This window comes from Haemaphysalis longicornis, unplaced genomic scaffold, assembly GCF_048455015.1.
Source record: "Haemaphysalis longicornis isolate Haplotype H1 unplaced genomic scaffold, Haemaphysalis longicornis Haplotype H1 scaffold_4, whole genome shotgun sequence".
NCBI classification, from domain to species: Eukaryota; Metazoa; Arthropoda; class Arachnida; order Ixodida; family Ixodidae; genus Haemaphysalis; species Haemaphysalis longicornis.
Window position 1 is genome coordinate 133,729,538 of NW_027526361.1, and position 23,121 is coordinate 133,752,658.

The 23,121-nt window shown below is 50.0% G+C and overlaps 1 protein-coding gene across 1 annotated transcript; it reads right to left on the reverse strand.

Annotated features, from left to right (window-relative positions):
* Positions 1 to 9,039: 9,039 nt before the first annotated feature.
* Positions 9,040 to 16,320, reverse strand: LOC144180017 (endothelin-converting enzyme 1-like). The gene is made up of 2 exons (XM_077708425.1): positions 16,305 to 16,320; positions 9,040 to 10,916 (listed from the first exon to the last, which is right to left on the reverse strand). Exons 1-2 carry the CDS (start codon positions 16,318 to 16,320, stop codon positions 9,040 to 9,042), a joined length of 1,893 nt encoding a protein of 630 aa, XP_077564551.1.
* Between the last annotated feature and the right edge of the window lie 6,801 nt (positions 16,321 to 23,121).

Below are 23,121 nucleotides of genomic sequence, written 5' to 3' on the forward strand. Positions count from 1 at the left end.
AACTGCCTGGTTACTTTACAAGAACTGCGTGCTTAGAGTGACCAGAAAATGAATCCTGTACAGAGGACTTGGATAAATAAATAATTAAATGAATGAATGAATGAATGAATGAATGAATGAATGAATGAATGAATGAATGAATGAATGAATGAATGAATGAATGAATGATGTCTCTATTACATGAGTCAAGGCGACAAGACGTGGCCTAATGAAAGACGAGGAGCACATCAGGAAATCTCAGTAAGTTGTTCCTCCCCCGACTGGTTGCTTTGGCATTGCTGTGTAAACTTTAAATAGTAATTTGGACTTTGTCGAGTGGCAGTAAATTTCTGTGAACATTTCTCGCATAGAAAGGCTTACGAAGACAAGGAATTAGTGTTAAGTGCGCCATGGTGATACTGCTTCACTGTATCTAAATGCACCTCCTAACATCGCGGAAGCCCTTGCCGCTAGTTGTATTCTGTATGCGTGCAATAAAACACCCTCCTTCAACTATTGTACACACAAAATGTTTTCATTTTCTGGTTGCATTACATTGTAATTAAACAACTGGTACATGGTCAATCAAATGCCCCGAAAGAAGAAATTCAGATGAGGTATGCTGGAAAAGATCATTTTATCAGCATTGCATGCTGATTCTCAGCATTGCATGCAATGCATGCTATCAGCATTTTTCTGGGTGTATGCTCGTAAATTCCATGGCGATGACGTGGTCATGCGTGACCGACGAGAATTTCGTGGCCACATTACAAGGTAAGGTTTTTTGTGCGTCCTGGCATTTCCTTTTAGTGATGTCTAGAAATTTCCGGCAAACATGGAATGGCAAGGCTGTCATAATATTCTAGGGTCATGGAACTTTTACTACTGTTTGTATTCCGTTGAAGACTGATTCAGATTCACACTTATTAAAAGGATTGATAAATCATTCAACTACTGGAATGAGGTGTTGGACGTTTTCTAATCGGGTTATCTTAATACAGCGGCGACTGTAATTAGGTACGGGACTCATTTGTGTAACCTGACTGCTTTTACTTTGCACCGAGGGGAACTGCCGACTGTTGAAGCGGATGCCACGTGTACCTCCTTTGGCTCCGGAACCTAGATGTTGAAGAGACTGAGGAGGTCAATGCCTGGAAAGGGGAATATTCCACGCCAGCGTAGCCCTTGTGATACTTTCAGCCTCAAAATAGCCTAATACAACTGCCACTTCCATTTGTGCGCAAAACTGTGTGGTTTTGTTCCTTCTTTTGTTACAACATAGGTTGGCTGTTTTATTTGTATGCACACTACGTGCTCCCGGGTCAGTGTATCAACGTAGTGGGAATATTAATTTTCCGTGCTTTTCTTCTTGAGTTTGGAAATGTTTGGTTGACTTGGATATAACTACCAGTCGCCTTTACAGATTTCATGATGCCATACGACTCAAGCATGACCTCGTTGTTGCTAAGAACTTCAAGTGAATAATCCACGCTCGAAAGGGCAGCCACAGAAAACACACTGATGATTTCTTTCTGAGCAGAGTCCCTCAAACAGACAGCGAATGACCCCGAAATGCGGGTACGAACAGTCCATTTCGTTTCCTGAAAGAGACAACAGAGAGCGGTAAGAGTCGTTTGTTCAACCGCTAAACCATCTATGGCCCCGCACAGGACGAAGAATTTCTATAAATCACAAATGCACCTGAGGCAGTCATATAGTTTTGACAGAGCAGAAAATAATCAACTTTGCTACTTAAAGGGTGTCTGAGGACATTATAATGTTGTCGAAAGGCTGAGTGACTACGTTTCGTATATATGCGCTATGCTTTCTGGAACTTCAGCCAGGAATAACGTCGTACGGACGTATTTGTATGCCCCGCTCTTTCTCTTTCGGAAGCGCCGCCGTTAAAGAAACCAGACAACACTAAATTTGTTTCACTGTTTCCTCAAAGTGTACAATTTGTCAAGTTTTAGTCACTTCAGTTCCAATTGCATTGAGGAGACGTCTTTATGAAACATTCTGTCGGGCGTCTTTCCTTACGACGCCGTTTGTGGGTTTCCTTTCGACCTTGTTGCGACCGGGCGGGGGCACCCGATCCGAGCTCCGTGGCCTCCGACATACGAGTGGTAGCGTGTATGATGCGAGCGGCCAGCCGCTGTTGCAGCCGTGAAGAAGTCCAGAAGCCGTAGGCTAACGTAACTGTTTACTTCATAGCGAGAGGTGAGCCGAAGCCAAAGAACAATGCCCCGACGGGCGAGGTTACAATACAGGACTCGAGCAGAGCGACAACATCGATTCGCTGCTCTTGCCAGCGTTACAACGTTACAACGTTTGGGCAGCTCTATTTATACCCAAAAGCGATACCGGTCAAACGAAACAAGCGGCAACACGCCACGAACGTCACAGACACACACAACGCTCTTTCTAGTGTTCGTTAGTCGTCGGTAGCCTCCGCGCACGTTGAGTCCGAGAGAGGGGAAAGAGGAGGACTCCGTTGCGATCGACGGGGCCTCTGTGTCCTTGAAGAGCGTGGAGACGAGCCTCGCCGCCAGCCGCCGAAGTTTTGAAATGCGCCGAGAGCAAAGCGTCTGACGCGGCTTGTCGCAACCTGTTGCCGACATGGTGGCGCGTTTTCAAAGGCGCACGAGTGGCTTCGCTGCACAGCCGAGGAGTGATGCGGGGAAGTACTGCGGCGCTGACCGATTCGTAACAACCTGTTGTCATTGCTAACACGACAAAAAGATCATAGAGGGCGGCTACAGCAGAATCTTTCCTATTCAATTAGAACCATTTCTCTGAAGGAGCTGAAGCGTGCTGCAAAATGTTTTTTGTATATGTGCATGTCCGATACCTCCACTATGCGAGCAAGTGCCACCATAATTGAATACAAAGGTTTCTTGGTCGTTCACACTCTATTTTCTGTTTTAAGCGCACTGTTAACTCATTTATGCCGCATGAAGAAATGTTAGTGTAAACAAGGTACTGCTTGAGATCCTCAACTTACTATGGAGACAACAGCAAGAGGACGCCAACGGAAAGCGCTTCCTATGGCCGTCTTCTAGCGACTGTCCTCGCCGTAAGTTTGCGCTTTCAAGTTGATTCATCCTATACATCCTCGCCCAAGCAACCAACGCTTAAAGCCGCATCCGGAGATTGATTAAGGCCAGAGGTTCGGACATGTAGACCTCACCAACACTGACGGATACTGCCGATTCTACCACAGAGACGACAACATCGACAAGAACATGATGGACGAGTTTCGGCGCCTCGAGAACCATCGCCTACTCACCGTCACACAACAGTACTTGCGTGCCTTTTTCCACCGGTGTGGACCCGGACGCGGAATAGGCCTCCTGCGCTGCCCAGGGGGCGCTGCGCAAGCGGCTTCCGGGCAGTACTTACGGGTAGTACAAAGCTGCGCGGGTCCCATAGGATCCCGTGTTGACAGAAGCAAAATGAGCTAGACGCTCCCGATTATTTTGCGACGTGGTCACCAGCTCATCCCCGACGCGTCCGATCTATTTCAGCGATCAACTTGGCATTAGGGGAAAAAGCTTTGCAGCGCTAAACACGTTTACAGCGCGGACGAAAGTGCCGGAACCGTGACGACGTCTGCTACTCGCAGGTTCACCGATCGATGGTCGTACGAAGTGAAATTTTAAGTGAAATTTCTAGTTTAAACTAATACTCTAGGTGACAAAAACTTCTCAAAACAAGCCGATCAAAAAAGAAGAGTGGCGCAATCGGCGATGATCGCGCTTTAAAAAGCCAGCGAGTCCGGCGGACCGCTGGCTCGTCTGCTGCGGTGCGCCGCTCTTTTGCGTACCTGCAGTGCCTGCACACTATCCGTGCACTTTCAGTAAACAGTGCTCGCTTGCGTCGCCGTTACGATTACATGGTGCAGCGTTAGCTTGCCGTTTTGTTGCGTGTCTCAGTGACAAAATGTCTCGACTGTCAGAAGCGTGAAATCTGTTTTGCGATTCTGAAATTAGTGGCCGCAAAACAAAGTGGTCGGGCGAAGTAAGAGGCCGCTCGCTTTCCTTGTTTGTTCTCACTTTACTTAATTACGCTCTTGCAGCATACATTCCCTGTTCGCACTTAATAGCCTAGAATGAGGGTCAAAACGGCCGAGTTCCATGCAGCCGACACGGCAGAGGGCTGGACGGCAAATCGGAGGGGGGGGGGGGGGGGGAGGAGGGGGGGGGGGGAGCTTTAAATGCAAAGAGAAAAAATTCAGCGAATTTCTAACAATATTTGACAATAATCTGGCGAAGTGTGAAGATGGGGGGGGGGGGGGGGGAGTTCAACTGGAGGACGCCAATTCAGATTCGACGACCCCTGCACTAGAAAACCAACACAGTCAGTGATGATCGTATGTAAATATTCGGGGCCCCGCACCGTGTATGCGGCTGTGTTGTGTTATGCTGTGTTATGTGATGTTATAGAAGTACACATCTCTGAAAGCAGCGGGCGTGTGATTTTGTGCATGTTTTGTTTATTTGGTGATATTGCCCCACCTACTCGCTAGTATACATGTACCCTGCCGTTCGTACATTGTGCGACATAAAACGTTACGCAAGAATCATTTAGTTTGCAAAAATACGACACAAAATTTCCACTCGTTTCAAAGGCGGTGCCAGGCCAGCAGTGTCAGCTGAGTCGGCTGCGCAATTCTTGGGTTCGCTTGCATGCTTCCGCCGAAGCAACCTTTTGCAGTTACCTAGCATACCGTGTTTATGCTACTCGTGAACTTTCCTTTGTCGACCGCACGCAAGAAGAAAGAACGGTAATCGTCGTCAGGAAGTTAGACCACCCGACCTGGAGATACTGTCCCACGCCGCAACGACCACGACAGCTAACTCAAAAGAAAGCAGATAAATCAGCTTGTTTGAGCGATATTACTTTGTTTAGCTTCAGCTATTTTTCAGTGTTTTAAATGTTTTACATTCGTTAGGTTATCTTAGGTTCGTTTACGTGACGTTACATTTATGTAGGGCGTAGCCGTGTGAGAACCGGCGCTTTTTCATCGGTACCTTATTAAAGACGATAGTCTTTCTTGGGCTACTGAAACCCAGAAATTTTGGCCTGTATGTCTGTCTGCCTGTGACTCCATTCAGCCACCTGGCCAAAGTAATACAAGGTCTGCGCAATAGTCTTATATATACTGGCAGCCAAATCTAAACGTCTAAGTCCGCTGTAATGTTATACTTGTCAACATTGTTGAACAAGAACAAGACATTACGCAAATATAAGGCAGAAAATCAATACATAAGTGATATATGCAGTGTTCCTTTATAAAAAATCAAAGCTGCTTGATTTTTGCGTAATGAAATACTACATCCACTGCAGAAAAAAAGCCATCGCCAGCTGTCGCTTGCACCACTACAGCTTCTGGCAGCATTGTAAGAAATTAAGCGGCAACAGTTACGAAAGGTTACACATAGGTTCTGCAGTATGCCTGGAACGCACGTGGAATAGGGTAACGCGGATCTATAAACGTTGAAGTAGGGCGCCTCGATTCACGCGCGTCTCCGCCGTATGCAGCAGCGCTGGCATCGAGGCACCCGGCCTGGCGGAGTGGAACGCGGTAAATTTAAATCGACTTGAGCATACCTTTAGCCTGTTTACCTTGAAGAGAGCGTGACGGAAGAGGAACAGCATGTGAGGTGAGCGGGAAAGCGAAGGGAGGCATTTACTTGGCCAATGTCGACAAAGACTATAGTCTTTCGTCGACATTTGCAACGAAAGGAGCAGATACGCGGCCATTTTTTACGTGATGTTACGTTAATGTAGGGCGTAGCAGAGCCAGAAGCGGCTTGGGGCGGTGCTAGGCTAGTCCTAAAAAATTAGCAGTGGCTTAGCTCGGCTATGCCAGGATACACGTAGCGTGAGCTAATGTTCAGCTGGTTATTCTTGGGTTTCCTGGTTGTGTAGGAATAGCTGATTACCATGCTTAGTGCTGCTAAAATGATTTCCAATCCAATCCAATCCAATCCAGTCCAGCCCAATCCAATCCAATCCAATCCAGTCCAGTCCAGTCCACTCCAGTCACTGCTCCTCGCGCATGCGCAGCACGGCTCTGCAGAGCCACGCGAAACGGCTATTAAAGGAGCCATGAAGAGAAAACACAAGTTTGGTTCATTCAAAAGATTGTCTCGTTAGAATCATACTGACACCACTTTTAACGTAAACTTCGCTCAAATAAGCTACATAATTAGGAAAAACGGGAATGGTCATGCGACCCACCAGCTCATTTCCCGCAACAGAACCTATGTCGTCACATGAGCTAAGCTCTGCGATTGGCGGAGGCTGGCAGAAGCAGACGCAAATTAGGTAGAACTTACAAACTAGACGAACGAGCGATTTGCGCTTAAATTTAGGGCACATTCTTTACAAAGCAATAAGAATGATGGGACAAACAGTGGAAGTTACGAAAGCACATGTAAACATAGAAGTACTGATGTGTACTGCTGTTCGTACTGCGCACAGCATGCTTGGTTTAGCTGTACAGCACTACGGGGCTTGCGGTTGTCTCAGACGACACTGGCCGATTGACGCAAGCAACGGTGTCTTACGTGACCCCATTTGTCGAGCGAGCACTGTTTCAGGGAACGAATATTTTCTCCCAGAACAAAAACAAGCCAGGTTTAAATGCGGGCAAAAACAAACCAAACGCTTGCCACGGTATGGTGGCGCCATCTAGGTTACGGAACGTAAAGAAACGCGGGAACAAACCAACACCGCTGTATAGGGTGGAGACAACCTTTGAACGGTCCCGTGCCGCCGCAATTGGGCCAACGGGCTCAACGCGTTATTCTTTTCGTTTCCCACGAGACCTAGCAACGCGAAACAGACAATATGATTCAAACTTTTTCAGTAAACCGCGTTGCGGCGATAATTTTAGCGCGGTTTTGACACAATGACTTGCTTCGGCGGCGAGCGAGCAACCGAAAATGGCGGCGCCAGCGTATACGTGTCTCTACCGTGTACAGCGGATGCGTGAATGAAAGTACTCTAGGCTGCAGAGCGGTCGGTTCCAGTGATGTCACTTGGGACCACGAAAACGCACGATTGAGCGGGAAAATCAAAATTTTAACCTAAATTGTTTAATTTCTCAGTGAATAAAGCACCGCTTGTATCCGGACAAGCGCTGGGGGCACTATAAAACACGAAATCTTTCGAATAAAACCAACTTGCATTTTCTCTTCATGGCTCCTTTAAGCGGCTCCGCCGCAGCGTCAGACTCGCCTAAAGCCCGTTCTACATGGAGCGAATTTCGCCTGCGAATCCGCTGGAACGAACATTCGCACTTGCGAAGTTCGCAATGCCTGGAATTGTCGTCTACATGGGGCCTGCGAACGCCGCGATTTTCGCATTTCAAATGCGCCTTGTTTGCAGACTGAATTAAGTTTGCCACCAGCAAAGGTTGTTGTGTAACAAGGGTGGTTTTATTTTACTTTCTTGGCAAATTGCTTCTGCCTGGTTTGCGGTAAATATCAGTTTATTTGCGGTTTTATATAAGAATCGCAAATTCTTTATCAATATACGCACACACAGCAGAGAAGACAAATGTTTTGGTGTGCCCGCGCTTTCCTCGCGCTCATACAAGCAACGCCATCTGGTTTCGAAGCATGCAAGTGGTGCCGAGCTGTGCTCCTATTGGCCGCAGGTCTGGCCCCTCTACGCCGCACACCGCTTCAAATGTTTGGCACTTTGCCGCAGCAACGAAAAAAGGTGGTTTTGCCGCACGAGCGGCGCCGCATCAGCGAATTCGCAGGCGAAATCACTCCATGTAGTACGGGCTTAATGCGCAACGGAGGCGCACAGCTGCCGCGGCTATGACGTCACTCCTTTGGAATGCGCAGACCGGCGAATGTGCAGACCCAAATTCTCTACACATCCGCTCTTCAATCCAATCCAAGCCAATCCAAATCCAATCTAATCCAGTCAAGTAGAATGCTCCTCGCGCTTGCTCAGCACGCCCCTTCAGGGTCCACGCGAAACTGCTCAACCTCAGCCAGTGCAGCTTACGCTACAATATTCGAACGTCGTCGGACGGCACTCCAGCCATGCCTGCAACGCTGAGCTAAAGCGCCGTCGGTCGGCTTCCCAGGCACTGCATTTTAGAATCACAGAACGCATCCAGACAGGCTGAAAAACGCGGATTGCGGGTGTTAATTGTCTAAATCCTGAGCGGAGCAGCCCTTTCCCGGGGCCAAGGATCCTGATACCTCAGCGTTATCTAGACATAGTTGAAGTGTCTGCATTACTACCGGGTCAATTAGGACCACTACAAAAATTGGGCCCATCTCCCCGCGAGGGGGACTCCGAGTAAATGCGTCGCATAGGGGGTGGGTGTATTGCGTTAACGTTTAGTGTTTGGGGAGTTGGTGGTAGTGAGTGCGTTGTATCAGCAGCTTCTTGACGTAGTTTGAATGAGTCAAGGATATAAGGCGCGTTCGTAGCCTCGCATTCTGTGTCGGCTTTGTGGCACAGTGGGTAGAGCACCATGTACATTGCGTTCCGCCCGCAGGGTCGAGGGATCGAAACCAGGCGCCGGATATAATTTTTTTATATAGTGTAGGGGGAGGGGTGCGGACTACGACTACGGACGTCAACGCGGGTGACATCGTGAGTTACTGAAATGCTCTGCATTTAAAATTCCCTGCAGGAATACTGGATTAGATCGCGTACATCGGACTTATTTACACAGCATTTTAGGCTGTATACATTGCTTGTCCAGGTAGGCAAACTTGAGCTGCCGCATGACACGCTGCCACGCAGTGCATGCTCTGGGATTTTTCATACACCGGGAAAACGATTGTTTTTTGTGCATTGACACTAGAGGCCTACAGTCGCTCAAATAGAAAGACAGCACAAGTGAAGGTAAGAAGAGAAAACGTGAAGTGATCTAGAGACGACTACAATTTTCTGATGATGAAAACACCATAAAATTGCGTGTCAAAAAAGAGTTAGATGAAAATTGTCATGGAAATGTTACGACGCATCATCCACGCGCAAGCCACTGCAAGCTAGCTACAAGGATGAGCCAGAGCACCATCAAAGGAGATGGCACTTGTGCTCCGGGTTGAGCTCCGTTCCTTTGGGGCACCGGAAGGCTTCGGAGAAGGGCTGCACGTGCCGCAGTACAGCCGAGCAGGGGTCCACATCGGCAGGTTCAGACAGCCGACCCGTGCACCGCATAAAGCACCATGTGGCAAAGAAGATCTGCACGGACGAGTACTCGGGCAGCCCTCTCAGCCGGCGCTGGTCTTCCAGGTCGGCTCTAGAGAACGCGTCGAGGACGACGACCAGCGCAGCAAGCTCCTGCACCACGTCGTGGCGCGGCGTGTCATTGCGTCTGGCCACATCCGCCTCGATGCACGCGCGGAAGGCGGCCATGGCAAGCTGGCGGGGGTTCGGCGCCTTGCCGTCGACGTCGCCCTTGAGGCGACCCAGCACTATGCGGGCCGAGGCCAGGGAAATGTGGCTGCCCAGGCCCCCATACTTGACTGCCGCCGTGGCCGCCTTGTCGTACATGGGGTACGCAAGGGCCATGGGCACCAGCACGAAATCCGTCGATCTGGGACTGATCTCGAACATGCGCGAGTGGAACAGCGTTCCGGAGAGGAGGAAGCGCTTGGGAGTGCGTCCGGCCTGCTCCCGCCCCTGGAGAGCTGCGAGCCAGTTGTCGACGAACACGTCTCCGAAATCAGGCAGCCCTGGCAGCGGTTTCTGCTCGATCCACGGGTTCCTTCGCGTGTAGTCTAGAACTGAGAACACGAGCTCAACTGAGCTCCAGCTGTCGAGAATGCCTGCCTCGGCCACTTCCTCTTTCATCGTTTTACTGAACGCCTCCCTCACTCCGAGCACCACCTTTTTGACGTCGCTACGGACGTTGTCCGTGAAGGCGTAGGCGCTGTACGATGCGAACACCACGTCCCCAAGGGCCATGTACAGCATCAAGAGGCAGACGCTTCGCCGGCTGTACGCTTTGTCGCCGTGCTTCACCGTAGTGGGATCCACCAAGTCTCCGCGGGCGAAGTGGGCGGCGAATCGCACCGCGTGCCACGACACGAGAAGGTGCGCAGATTCCTCGCCTTGTGCCTTCCAGAAGTCCGCGAACACCTCGACGTAATCAGGGCGTGTGGTCTGAAATTTTACCTCCAGACCGGCCTTGAGGAAGCGAGTGATGCTGGCGCTCCATTCGTCTGGGCTCCGATGGAGAACGGCCGGCCCCTTCAGACTCGCGTGCCCCCGCATGAAAGCTGCCCTTGTGAGGTTGGCCAGCGTGGCCTGCTCCAGAAGCTCGATGTCGTGGTACGACACTTTCGTTCCATTGCTTCCATCTTCGAAAGCATCCCGCAGGCGGTTGAAGTGGTGCAGCCGCTCGTCATTCGACAGCTTCTTGTGAAATAAATAAAAGGTGGGCGCAGTCGTGAAAGACACGATGGTGTGGTTATGGTCGGTTGTTTCGACCCCGATGTCGATGACGCTGGCCCAGCCGAAGTGCAGCGCCAAAACGACGAGCGTGTGGACAACGTCGGGGTTGGCGGGCCACGAGGGCCACGTGACCCCGGCCCTGGCCAGGGCCTCCCTTACCAGCGGCGTGTCGTCGCGGCCCGTCTCGTAGAGCTGGTCGCAGCTGCGGTAGAAGGCGGCCACCTGCTGCACCGCGCTCTGCCCTTCTTGCGGAACGTTGACGCCCATGGTCACGCGGGCCATGAATTCCAGGGCGTTGCGGTAGAACTGTTCGCGCAGAGAGTACGGCTGCTCCCTGCGCCAGCCGCCGCAAACGAAGCGGCCGAAGCTGTCGCACGGCGCCGCCGACACGTCGATGGATCTCCGCAGCAGTTCTGCGAACGCCTGGCAGGTCAGCGTGGTGCAGTAAGTTACGCCGCTCGATGACGTCAGGTAACTAAGCAGGGCTGCGAGTACTGCAGCCAGGGCTACAGGAGCCACGAGTAATACCACGCAAACCCACGGGGAAGAGCTTCGTGGCGTTGCTTCTTTGGGGTCTGCCAAGTGATTGTTCCACACCTGCGATAGAGTATAGAGAACGCCTTTAGCTAGCCAGCGTTACGAGAAATCTAGTTTAGGCGTGCCAGTAGGTGCTTGGCGCAAGCTCCATTTTGGAGCGTGGGAGTTAGTATCGTCCCGAGTTACGTTAGACGATTTGAAGAGAAATGCATTCGGGATTCCCCGCCACAGATACCGCCGAAAGCTCTTCATAATACTTCGTTTGGAATCCGAAGAAATTTCTGTGCTCATGACTGCGAACTCCATGGCCCTAGACACTTTGTGAATAGTTTCTGCCACAAGAGAGTTGCAGAAGTTAGGCCCGTTGGAAACCTGCCTGAACTTCTTGGCACAAAATGTGACGTAAAGGCATAGCTGCAGAAAGGAACCTGTGCAACGGTACTTTAAGATGGGCCTGTGCTGTGCGTTTATCCAACTGGTATACTCTTCGTCGGGGCGGCGAATCGGCTATGGGCACAACTACGAGGACACCTAAGCACTTTTTACGCGCTGTGAATGCGAAGACATCCATTTCCAATTGAACCCCGCTGAGGGCTCCTCCGCCGCGAGTATTGTTTTCCAGTTCTGCAATCGGGCACTTGTGGTGGATTGTCTCGTCATAAACTCCATATTTTCAAACGAACTGCTGTGCGCTGACTCGCACGGGCGGTGGTGACGCACGTAGACATCCTCCCGGGGATTCCCTTTATGGGGCGCAGCTGTTGCTCGCCATTCGCAGCTTGCGTGGATGCGCGCGCAGAAGTTTCCCGCCATATCACGCAATAAGGGGAGCCAATCAGCGTCGTCGCTCGATTTACGCTACGTCGCAGTGCCGTCGCTCGCTCTCGTCGGGCAGTTCACATTCTCGCTCGGCATGGACAGGCCCCGCGTAGTTCGCTCCTTGGGAAGGGGGCAGCCGTTGAAGAGCGAAAAGGTTCCCCATAATCACAGAAGAATGAACTACGATAACGTATACTAAGCTTTTGCGTTCTGGTAAAGATCAGCGACATGAAAAGGTTTCTTTTTTGTTGACTGATGGCTTTTTGTTTCCATTTCGGTCATTGCGTTTAATTTTGGCAGGTTTCTTTGGTTTCGTTTTGCGGTCATAAGGTTTCGATTTTTTTGACGTTTTTTTTTCCACTGAGGTCAAGGTTAGCATGCACCCCCTTTTTTTTTTTTTTGAAAGGAAGTGTTTCGTTCATTTTTCCCAAATGTCAATTCGAAGTATGTTTACGAAATGCTGTTTAGACAATGTTTTCACCCGAAAATTTCTCATTAATTGGCGTGTTTATCCTCACACTTTCGGGTTCCCTACAATTGAATTGAGATGACTAAACAATAGGCAGAGTAGGTAAAGATGAACATTTATTCCTAATAAAGACTAGACAATGTCACAATGTCTTCTTGCAGTCGTACAAATTGTGTTGACTTCACTGCCGAACAACAAAAATCCTGGTTCGAACTACGGTCATATTGCGCACGTCTGAAGAGAATGGTGTGAACACAAGAACACAAAAGAAACCAAAATTAGTAGATGTGCTCTACCCATCCCCCAGCGAATGCACGGATGGCATATTACAGATAGAAGCGACCCGTGGTGGTGACATGACCAAGATGGGCACCTTTCCAAAACGCATGCACATATTGTGCTAGTCCCACAAATAATTTGTGCGGTATTACCAGCTCTTCATAGTATCTAAATGACCCATTTTTTTTTTTTTTTTCATTTTAGAGATATTTTCGCGTCTGCTTTGAAAGAAACGCGCAATTTCGATACGCCTTAACGAAACCCCGACTTCAACCCTGTTAGTTACCTTCAATACAGCTGCCTATTTTTCAACTCTTCATTATAAAAGTTAAAAATCTGACAATTAATCGGCATGAACACGAGTGCTCGCGCGCTTATGTGCGTAGAAATCCACCTAAATTTTTCACCGTATCCGGCATTTGGAGGTATGAACTATGAAATATTTCACAGCGCAGGTGGAGTCTTTTGTCTGATCACGTATGTTGTGGCTCTGCCGTTTATAGCCACCTTTCGCGTCTGCCCTCGTGTGTCACGTCGTTTGGCTGAGAATTTTTGCGCTGACCGATGGTTCATTACGGAATACCAACTAGGCCGAGCATATACATTATTAAGCTCCATTTCTGCCATGCAGCAACCGTGTGACCAGCGCTGTTGCTACGGATACGAAGAAAGCCGGCGGTGCTAGAGTGGGGCGGCACCCGCCCCCTCCCCCTCCGCGAGAGGCAGTTGGGGGGAGGGGTGGAATAACACTCCGCAGCCCCTCCTATAATCCCTTATCAGATAAGAGTCGTCCATCTGAATCGGGGGAGGGAGGGGGGAGATGGAATCCTTAGCTCGGTCAACCACTGCGCAACACAGCGGTTTGTATGCGCCCGCCCCGAGCTTTCAACAGGCGTATTCTACAAAAATAAACCACCATGATTTTGTACAATCTTTAGTTCAATACTATTTTAAATGCTATACCATCTCAAACCGATGAAAAACGCGCACAGCTGTCGGCCAAGTTACTGGGGCGGGGTAGAAGCGTCCACGACAGTTTCCTTTTATTGCTCAAAATGGCTCGGTCATAAATTAGACTCGAGGACTACAGCGGGTTCTGACTTTTTGTGTGTCATGGTACCGAATGTTCGGTGTAAAATGTGTGCCGGCATTATCGATATAACAATTTAGTCGTATTGCCGTAGCATACATGGCAAAACTATGCACAGGACCAATCACGGTAGCACGCGGTGGCTAAAACAATTGCTAGCTTCTGCTCGCCCGCTATTCCACCTATTGGTCGCCCGCTATTCCACCTATTGGTCGCCTGCTATTCCACCTATTCCAATTGGTCGCCCGCTATTCCACTTCTTCCCATCCAAGCAAACTGCGTGCTGAGTTCGCAGCCTGCCGTTATTCCAGAGCAACCGCAGCGCAGCAAAGCGCAAGCTTCCCCTAGCAACGACACCGTCTACCGCTGCGCCCCGCCTACTCAACCGGAGGAATTTCAAATCGCGCGCTAATCACCCAGGGCGACACGCGTCCCAACGAGCGGCGTCCTCGAATGTAGCCGAGGTATACTGGAAACAAGTGCCGTTATACCAGCAGCGACTGTCTCCCTCCTTCCTTTCGATGGACGCTGTTCACACCTGTTCACAGATCTTCGTTTGACCTTCCGTTTGACGTCGTTTTACTTCCCGCTTTAACCGCGCACCACGTCCACGCTGCACAGTCACTCGAACGTCATCGCCCGCAAGCCGCATGCTACGAAAGTGCTGTGCAAGCGATATCTATTCCAGCGAAATCAAAACTTTTCTCTACTCAATCATGGTTTCAGTGCGAGCTCGCACTAGCCACGCGATATAGAGTTCAGCCAAGAAGGCACGCGTTGGCGCAACATTGCCCACATGGTCGATTGGTCTGAGGTCCAGAGTATAGCAATAAGAGTATACGAGTATAACAACGCGGCTCATATGCAAACAAGCTTCTGTCTATAAAACCAATTTCTTTTCTCTAGCTAATAACTACCAATGGACCTCTCCCTGTATGTAAACAACGTGACGTCACTAAGCGCACGTGCGCGACGGGTGGCGCCTGCTGGCGGCCGCGAAGTGAGGTGGCGGTTGGCAGAAAGCGCCTGCGCCGACGGCACGGCCTGGCCGCGCGGCTCCCGAAAGGAACGATGTGCCGTTGGTTCGGGCCGTCACTGGCTTCCCACATTGCAGGTGGGGGTCTAGCTATCCTAGCTGTGGCTGTCGCACCTCCATGTAGCTTTCCGCATCTACAACCTCCGCAACACTTTCGTTTACCGTACGGTCAACTGAACGGCGACGCTTTCGGATAATCAGTGCGCGGCAGAACAGCCTAACGAGTCATTCTGAAGGTTGGTGCTGTTACGACGCATCCCAAAATGTTTTTGAAGATTCTTTGTGTTCGGACACATACCAAGGAAAGCTAATTTATTGTTGCTTTCGAGGTCCGCTTAAGCTAAGCGCGGTGCCTCAGGCAGCTAAACGCTCCCTGTTCTTGTTCTCTTTGCGTCGCCCGGAGACAGTGGCGTACACACGATTTCATGTCGAGGGGAAAACGGAAAGGTAAAGCATGAAAGGATTAAATAGTAAAATAAGCAGCAACGAAACAAAAATATGAAGAGCAAAAGGCAAAAATTATTCCAATAAAAATACCGGGATGATGTCGTTCTCTACGAGATTGACCGATTGTTTTCTTACCTTTACCCCTGTGAAATCTCGAAATGGCTCATCGTGATTGTGAGAGTAACATAGCAGCCACATATGGTTAGTGCGTATATCTTGCGACAGTGCACTGAAATATTTTCGGTAGTCATTATTTCATGATGGTTAAAGTTATAGTGTCCATGTACGCCCGCTGCATACGCCAGCGTCGGGAGGCCGCAACAAATGAATACATTCACTGAGTCTGTTCGCTAAGGGCAAACACATTTTTCGAGTCCCGTGAGCGGCCCATCTCGCCCCGATGCTACATGTGAGCACGGCAAGCATCTCAGTTTTCCGGCGTCCTCAAGGCAGAATATAATTGATCTAGGTAAAAATTTATTGTACTTACAAGCAATGAATTTCGTTCGTCTTGAACAGATCCCCCCATAACAAAAGACCAAACTTGTCGTTGTCGATCAGGCGGCAGGCGGCTATCGCGGATCCCTCGTCGAAACATTTATTTCGCGTCGCCTAAGCAGGTTAGGCATTCATTGTGTTTTTAATACAGTGCTCTACCTCCTCAAAACATGACAATATTTCGCAGCAAGAAAATTTCCGTCTGCCCCCTCCTCCCCCCCCCCTATTTCACTTGAGCAAATTTCTGAGGGTGCTGCATGATAGCAGATGGTTGATAAACAGTATCATTTCATTGCACGAATCAGCGCAAACTGCCAATGTAGACGGTATGACTGCGCTTTGGAGAACAGCTGAAGTTCGAGAATGCGAAATGTTGCTACGAGTAAGAGCAGACTATGTCGCTGCTTTGGCTGCCAGCCTCTTCGGCACATTGCGCGCATCCACAATACACGCCGAATTTACCTCTGCGGGGACTCCGAAAAGTCTGATGCCGCTGATTTTGCTCGCAAAATTTGGGTAGCCGAGAGCACAGCAGCCCACCGGCATCAGAAAAGCCAACACGTAAACAAAAATTCCACTTTTGCGCGCGTCTAATGGAGCCTCACTGCATACGCGCCGCGCGCCGGTCCGAATGTTTTGCCAACCACCCTCCCGGCCACACCCAGCACGTGCGATTTCCGTGACGTCACGGCCGCCGCGTGACGTACCCCGGGAGAGGTCCATTGCAAAACGCCGTTCAATTGCCCCTGAAAACCGTAGCTACATCATCTGCACATTTTGCAGCGTAAATGGCCTCCCTGCTGCTGTAGCGACGTCGCTCCAAGTACCCCCGACGTGAAAACGCTGCCCAGAGTGCGGGAACACGTCACAGCTCACCGATCCCTTCCTGGTGTTAAGGGAGGGTCTGGAGGTGGCATGCATCAGGGAGGCTGATGGGCGACAGATCCAAGGCCTGGGTGACGGGACGACCGAAGGGAGCGTCGGACGATGAACGGACGTGCGTGGGGCGTGCTTCTTCTTCTCTCGCGCTGCGCGGGGTTTCGCGCACCCTGCATTTCCTCGAGGTTGTCTATTGATGATGATTGTAAACTGGAGGCATATGACTGTTCGGTGAACAGACTCTGGAGGTTCTGAGAGCTATACAAGAAACGAAATGCACAGGACGACGCGCTTCGCCGTGTGTATTTATACAGGACGAAGTAAATACTGGATAGTAAATACACAGGACGAGCGCGTTGTCCTATGCATTTCGTTTCTTGGTCAACGTCTTTCCCGCGCCTGTTTGCACGATGGATCAATACCAAATTTCCCAACTTTCTAGCCTGTTAACGAATCAAATATCAAACAGCGCAACGAATTAGCGCTTGCGTTCGTTTGATTTTGGGATGATGATGATGAAACCTTACGAAAAAAAATGAAGGATGCTTCGCACTAATGCGTAAGACTCGAAGGTATACAACGAAGCTGTACGCAACCTTCACGACCATCACGAAGGGTTAAGTCCGTGATTGCAGTCGATTTGCTTCTTCGCTAACGTAACCACTTTTACTCAATCATTGTTGCTGTAAGTGTGAGCTTCTGTCTTTTTTTTTTTGCAAGTGATAATCATTGGACACCGCCTTGGCGTCTATTTCTCGTTCCGCGCAAGTGTTGCCGCGATTACAGCGAACGCCAGAGTTTTTTTTTTTTTTTTTTTTTTTTTTGCAATCTTGGTTAGTCTCCAAAAAGGGGGTATGCTTGGCTGGACAAACGTGCGCCGGGGGCGCTGGGTGGTCGCCGCGAGGCCCACACCCACGAGTGCTTGGCATTTTCTTGGTTTTCTTAACTGCCAGGCGGTCGCCGCGAGGACCGTGATCACGTGCGCGCGCTCGGCAATTTGGCATCATTCACTGATTTTTCTTTAGATCTATTATATAATTCGGTAACCGTTTCCCCAATTCCTACAGGCTGATTATATAGGGCCATGAGGTGGGCGTTTTAGCCCCAAAAAGCCACCCCGTTTCTTGGCCAATCCCCCACGTGGGTATGTGCCACTAGAAAAGGAACAACAACAACAAAAACTTGGTATTTTGAACTGCGGACACGAAAAAATTACAATTTGCTAAGCAGCTTCGCTGTTAAAAATTACCTGCTTTTGGGTGAGTGCCCATCCCCACGTTTAGGTTGCTTTCGTGCACGATTTACTGGCTAGGATGGAGGGGGTGGGTAGTATAGGTGGTATAGTACTATGAGGAGAATGTGGAAAGGAGTAATGGTTCCGGGTCTCACATTTGCGAATGCTGTACTCTGCTTAAAATCGGACGTTCTATCAGGCCTCGAAGTGAACCAGAGAACGGTAGGCCGTTTGGCCTTAGGCGCGCACGGAAAAACAACTGACGAAGCAGTACAGGGAGATATGGGCTGGGCGTCGTTTGAAGTTCGAGAAGCACACAGTAAGATATGTTTTGAGATGAGGTTGAGAGCAATGGATCAACGAAGGTGGGCAGCTAATGTTTTTAGGTGCCTATACTTGAAAAGCGTGGACACACAGTGGCTAAGGAAGACTAGAAGGCTAACGATGAAATACGGGGAGAATCCAAACAGGGAAGAATACAAAACAGCGAAGGTAACCAAAAAAGAGGCAAGGCATATTGAAACAAATAAATGGAGAGAAAAAATGGAAGCTAAAACGTCGTTAGAGATGTACAGGGCTGAGCAACTGAACATCAAAAAGGAAAATTTCTACGATAATTCCCAGGGCAGTGCCTTGCTTTTTGAGGCTAGATCAGGTTGCTTGCGAACTAAGACCTTTGTGGGAAAGTATTCACAAAATGATGGGGTATGCGTGGTCTGCGGAAAAGAAACAGAAACTATGCGGCACATAGTGTTAGAATGCGAGGGTATCCATCCAAATCTACAGGAGGGAAATATTCGGCTTCCAGAAGCCCTAGGATTTAACGGTAGCACCGAGGAAGTTAACTTCAAGGCTGTCGAGCGACGAAAAGAAGATTAGAATGCTGGTGGACGAAAAGCAGAAAGGGGAATATTGCCTAGGACAGATACTACCTGTAACAGGGAAAAAAAATATTTTGTGCCTAATAAGCTTTTTGTGCCTGCCTTAAAGGGACCCAGAAAAGCCTTAGTTACAGAAGGCCTTTATTGTCGCGTAGTACCAATATAGCGATGCAATGCCGTTGGAATTATTGATCTACATTCAGTATTAGCTGCACCAGAAGCAATGAAGTGCACCTCTCCCCCCTTGCCGGTCGATTCCTCCTCCCTCTCTGCTTCTTTCAAAGCAGCTGGAAACACCACTGGGAATAGCAATGTGACATCGCGACGCTCGACTTCCGTTCTCCGTTAGCTACATTCCTGCGCCTAGGCACGCGCCAATCTCTGCAGACCCGCCTTTGCCTCGGGATCGCGTAGGAAGGAGGGAGAGCAGCCGGCAGTGACGTTGCCGGCGACCGACGATCGGCCGAATCAGGGGGGCGCCTCGCCGTTGCGTCAGCCGCGATCGCCGTTGCGTCAGCCGTGGTCGGCGTTGCGTCAGCGGCGGTCGGCTCGCTGCGGCGGCGCGCTCATCGGCTGTGAAAGGCGATCTTCAAAAATTGTTTACAAATTATCCGTACAGCGTATGGGGCTCACACTTGGCTAAAAAATCCCCCCGTTATGCGTTCTACCACCTGAATGCATTTGATTGCCACCTTCACAAAGCGTTTCTGGGTCCCTTTAAGCAGCGCTAGTATTAAACCAAGGGGGTATAAAACATAGGTGTATTAGTCCTTTTTGGTAAGATGACATGTCATCATCATCATCATCATCATCATCAGTTGTTGCAACCAGTGGTCGCTTTGGAGCGCGGAGAGTTGCGTTGCGGAGATTGGCAAAATGTGCTCGGTGAGCCGAACGAGGTGCAGGCCACATCTGGGACCGTATCTGGGGCACCAGTAGAGCTTCGCTACACCGGTCGTGCGAGGCTGGGTTTAATGAAAAAATGGTTTCTAACTGCGGCCAGATGGTACTTTCTGCGTATTCAGCTGCTGGCTTCATGTTTATGCTTCCAGGCCATGCAGACGGTTTCCCCTTAATCGCTCCCGACCTCTTTCTACGGCCTTCTCTCTAATTAAACGAACATCAAAAATAAAATGTCGAAGTGTCACAGTAACGTACTTAAACCAATTCCTCCGGGCACCTAACTCTGCTCAAGTGCTTTCAAAGCGAAAGCCGGACTAGACTGGTGAAAAAAGTAGAACAGGTTAACTGGTATCACAAGTGGCATAACCTCAAAAGCCTTTGAACAAGAAGCGAAGCCTTGTTACTTTACATCAGAGCTGCCCGTTAATAACAACGCGGGTGTCGAGGATCACATGTCATGAACCTCGCCGGAACATCTGTATATGCATAAGAAACTTTATTTGCACCAGTCAAAAGCACAGAGTAACCTCCGTGCCCCCCCCCCCATCAGTCGGCCAGGATCCCTTGGGACACGGCGGCTTCTAAGGCGAGACCGATGACTTTGCGCTGAGCGCGCGCTTGAGTTCAGGCTGAGTAGCAGGACCTCCCAGGATGCAGTATTTCTACGAGGTTTGTTGTGAGAGGGACACGTCCACGCCATGTGGACGAGGTCCGCGACGCCGTTACAGTTCTTGAATCTAGAGTCGTATATTTTGGGGTGCATTTGCTGTATAATAAAGGGTTTGCGAAGAACCCGGTTTGTAATTTCCTCCAGTAGACCTCTTCTTTCCTGCTAAGCTGTGGATTAGCCGGGGGAAGTACCTTACGCGCTAGTCTATAATGTTGGGAATTTCGTGAAAATTTCCTAGTTCCTCTACCCTCGGGGATGGTTGTAGAAACGGGTCTAGGGCATCCTCGGCGATCGTCCGGAAAGTAAGACCTTCAGCGGCCGCATGCGCCTTTTCGTTCCCGATGAGCTGGAACCCAAATAAGCGTTACCTGTTCGGCTGTCACTTTCTTCTGCGGCTGCAGCGCCTGCATTTGACTTCAGAAGCACTGACTCCGCTTTACGTGATGATTGTTCAGTAACGCATCAGAAAAGCTACCGAGGCCCCGCAACTTCACTGCGAGGAAATCCACTTCGCTGCTCTGAATGCCATGGCAGCTCAGGAGTAATCCCAAAGGAAAAGAAGAAAATTTTCTCACGCATACGGGAGGCTCGAACTCTTGAGTGAACTACATTAACTGAGGGCATAACCTCCTGGCGAAAGCGCCGAACAGTTAGTGCAGTTTGAGAAGGCATCATGACGTTATCTCGAAGTATATGTATGTGTGACATCGAAGGGTCTCAGTGATGTCAGCGCCATCTCGGTTGCTATGTGATACAGGTGGTGCAAATTACTTATCAGCAACCCCACCGCAATAGCAACGGGTGTGACAGCTATGGCAGTTTATTTTTACGTTTTGTAGGGCGTTTACTTTTTGCTGTTTCCTCCTTATAGTTCTGCGACAATTGGGGTGGTTCAGGGATGCCGTTGGTGGCGACTTTCAGAGCCAAACTGAGTAATCTGCAACCCTGTCCACCCACGAAAATGTGAGTTACTCCAAGGCTTATTTCTGGCTTGATTTATTGCCAAAGGGTATAACGGCTTATTGAGCAAAAACGCCGCCGTTACCGTTGTCGTCCGTGAAAGGAAAATGTCCCCTTGAAGGGCGTTCCAAAGCACGTGACGTCACTGTGGCCATTTGTGGTGCACTACTGATAGCTTTTTGCTATGAGCACTACGTATATGATATATGCTATATGCTTTTGCTATGCCACTGCTGGTGATAGGAGTGGCAAGTACAAGTTCACAGCCTTCTACCGTGCACGTTGTGTGAACTTACCTGCTTTGCAGGTACAGTAACGTCCGTGCAAGTACAGTGAACTAGAATAATATAATACTAGCAGGTATACCCGCGGGTATATGCCCCAGTGGCCCATTATATTGCCACAGCAGTGGGAAGCGCTTCCTAAGAACAGAGCTCCATTTATTGACGAGTTTGGCACAGAACAGCCGAACCAGGCGCAGAAGCAGCTCTTCTTCTAAGAATTAAAGGGCCACTCGGTAAAGCTAGCGGGCTTCCGAACTGGTCGCGCATCCCCCTGCTAATTGGTGCACTAATGGGTATAACACCTGCTGAGTTGCCTCTTACTTGTCGTAAATAGTTCACCGTGGACTTGCACGCAGTTAGGAACCCCCGCCTGCATGCAATACATGGGCTCCTACCGGAGACGTGTGGTTGTAGCAAGTCGAGCTTTTTTGGAACTACACCGAAACAAATTGTGCCCGCATAGTGTGCCCAAACGATGGCTTACCCATGCGCTGCGGTAAAAAAAGCAACGGTTAAGCACCAAATGAGGGGTTGTGCAGAAGGTCCATTCCCTCCTATTATCCCCCTGAACAGTGGATGGACGGGTTGGCCGCTCGGACCCCGTCTGCATTGACAGCTCGTTACTAGAGCGGCTGAAGTCATCGCGACCCTTAGGTTGACGCCCAGCACGCCTTAAAGGGGCACTGACACAAAAATTTTGCATCTTGTTTTTTTTGTTGCGATAAGTAGCTAGTGACGTATACTTATAACCTGTAGAAACCTCATTTGCTTCAGCGTGCGATGGTTGTTTAATTAGAGGCATTTTCAATGCGGCCAGTCGCAGTTTCGGTTTCAGCGAGTGCCGCGAAACGATGGATTTTGTGGATTTTGTGTGAACAAAGCTGACCACGTGACCGTCGGAGGGATATCACAGAGCAGAGCCGCCGTAGCACTGTCGAATCCGCATCGACGGCAGTTTCTGCGAATGCCCCCACGTACTGATCTCGTGAGGCGCTTAATTAAAAAGCGACCGTGGATGTGACGCAGGCGCTGCGAGTGCAAATGCTACCGCGGCTAAAGAACGACGCGCGACGCTCGAGACGGTGGGTGGCAAGACGCGCGCTGGGAGCAGCCGGCCGGTCTGCCTACAGATGTGTTCGGCTTAGCACTGCGGCGGATATTCGAGTGCCGCTCTCGTAAGCGGTTCAGATGACAATTTTTAATGCAACCCGCCATCGCATCATTAACTCCTTTCTCATGTAAGCCACCATGGTCGGGACTTGGGGACAATTTCGTGCAGCGGTAACAAGCTATCACTCGAGCTACCTGCGCCGGCCTGGGCCACTTCGCGGCCGTGGTCGCCGTCTGCACAGCGACCGTGCGGCTAGCTCAGTGGGCTTTTCGTGCCTCCGGCGCGTTTTCGCATCCAATGGTAATGAACAGTAATAGAAACAGAGTGCCTGGAATCGCTGTAGAACTTTGGTCGCGGCCAGCTGCCCGATGAGCTGACGAAATCACGGCGCCTCCGCCGCCAACGATCAGGTCGTTCGTTCTCGAGAGCAGAAGCTCCGCCCTCCGGCCCTCCGATTGGAGCGGCGAGCCGGGCGAGCCGGCGAAAAACGCCGGCAGTGCGGAAGCAGCAAACGCAAACTCGTGACGTGTTTCGATGTGTTTATTTACACAATATCCTCCGGATGTCGATTGCGCGTGGTCCTCTGCTGGCTGCTCGGTTGC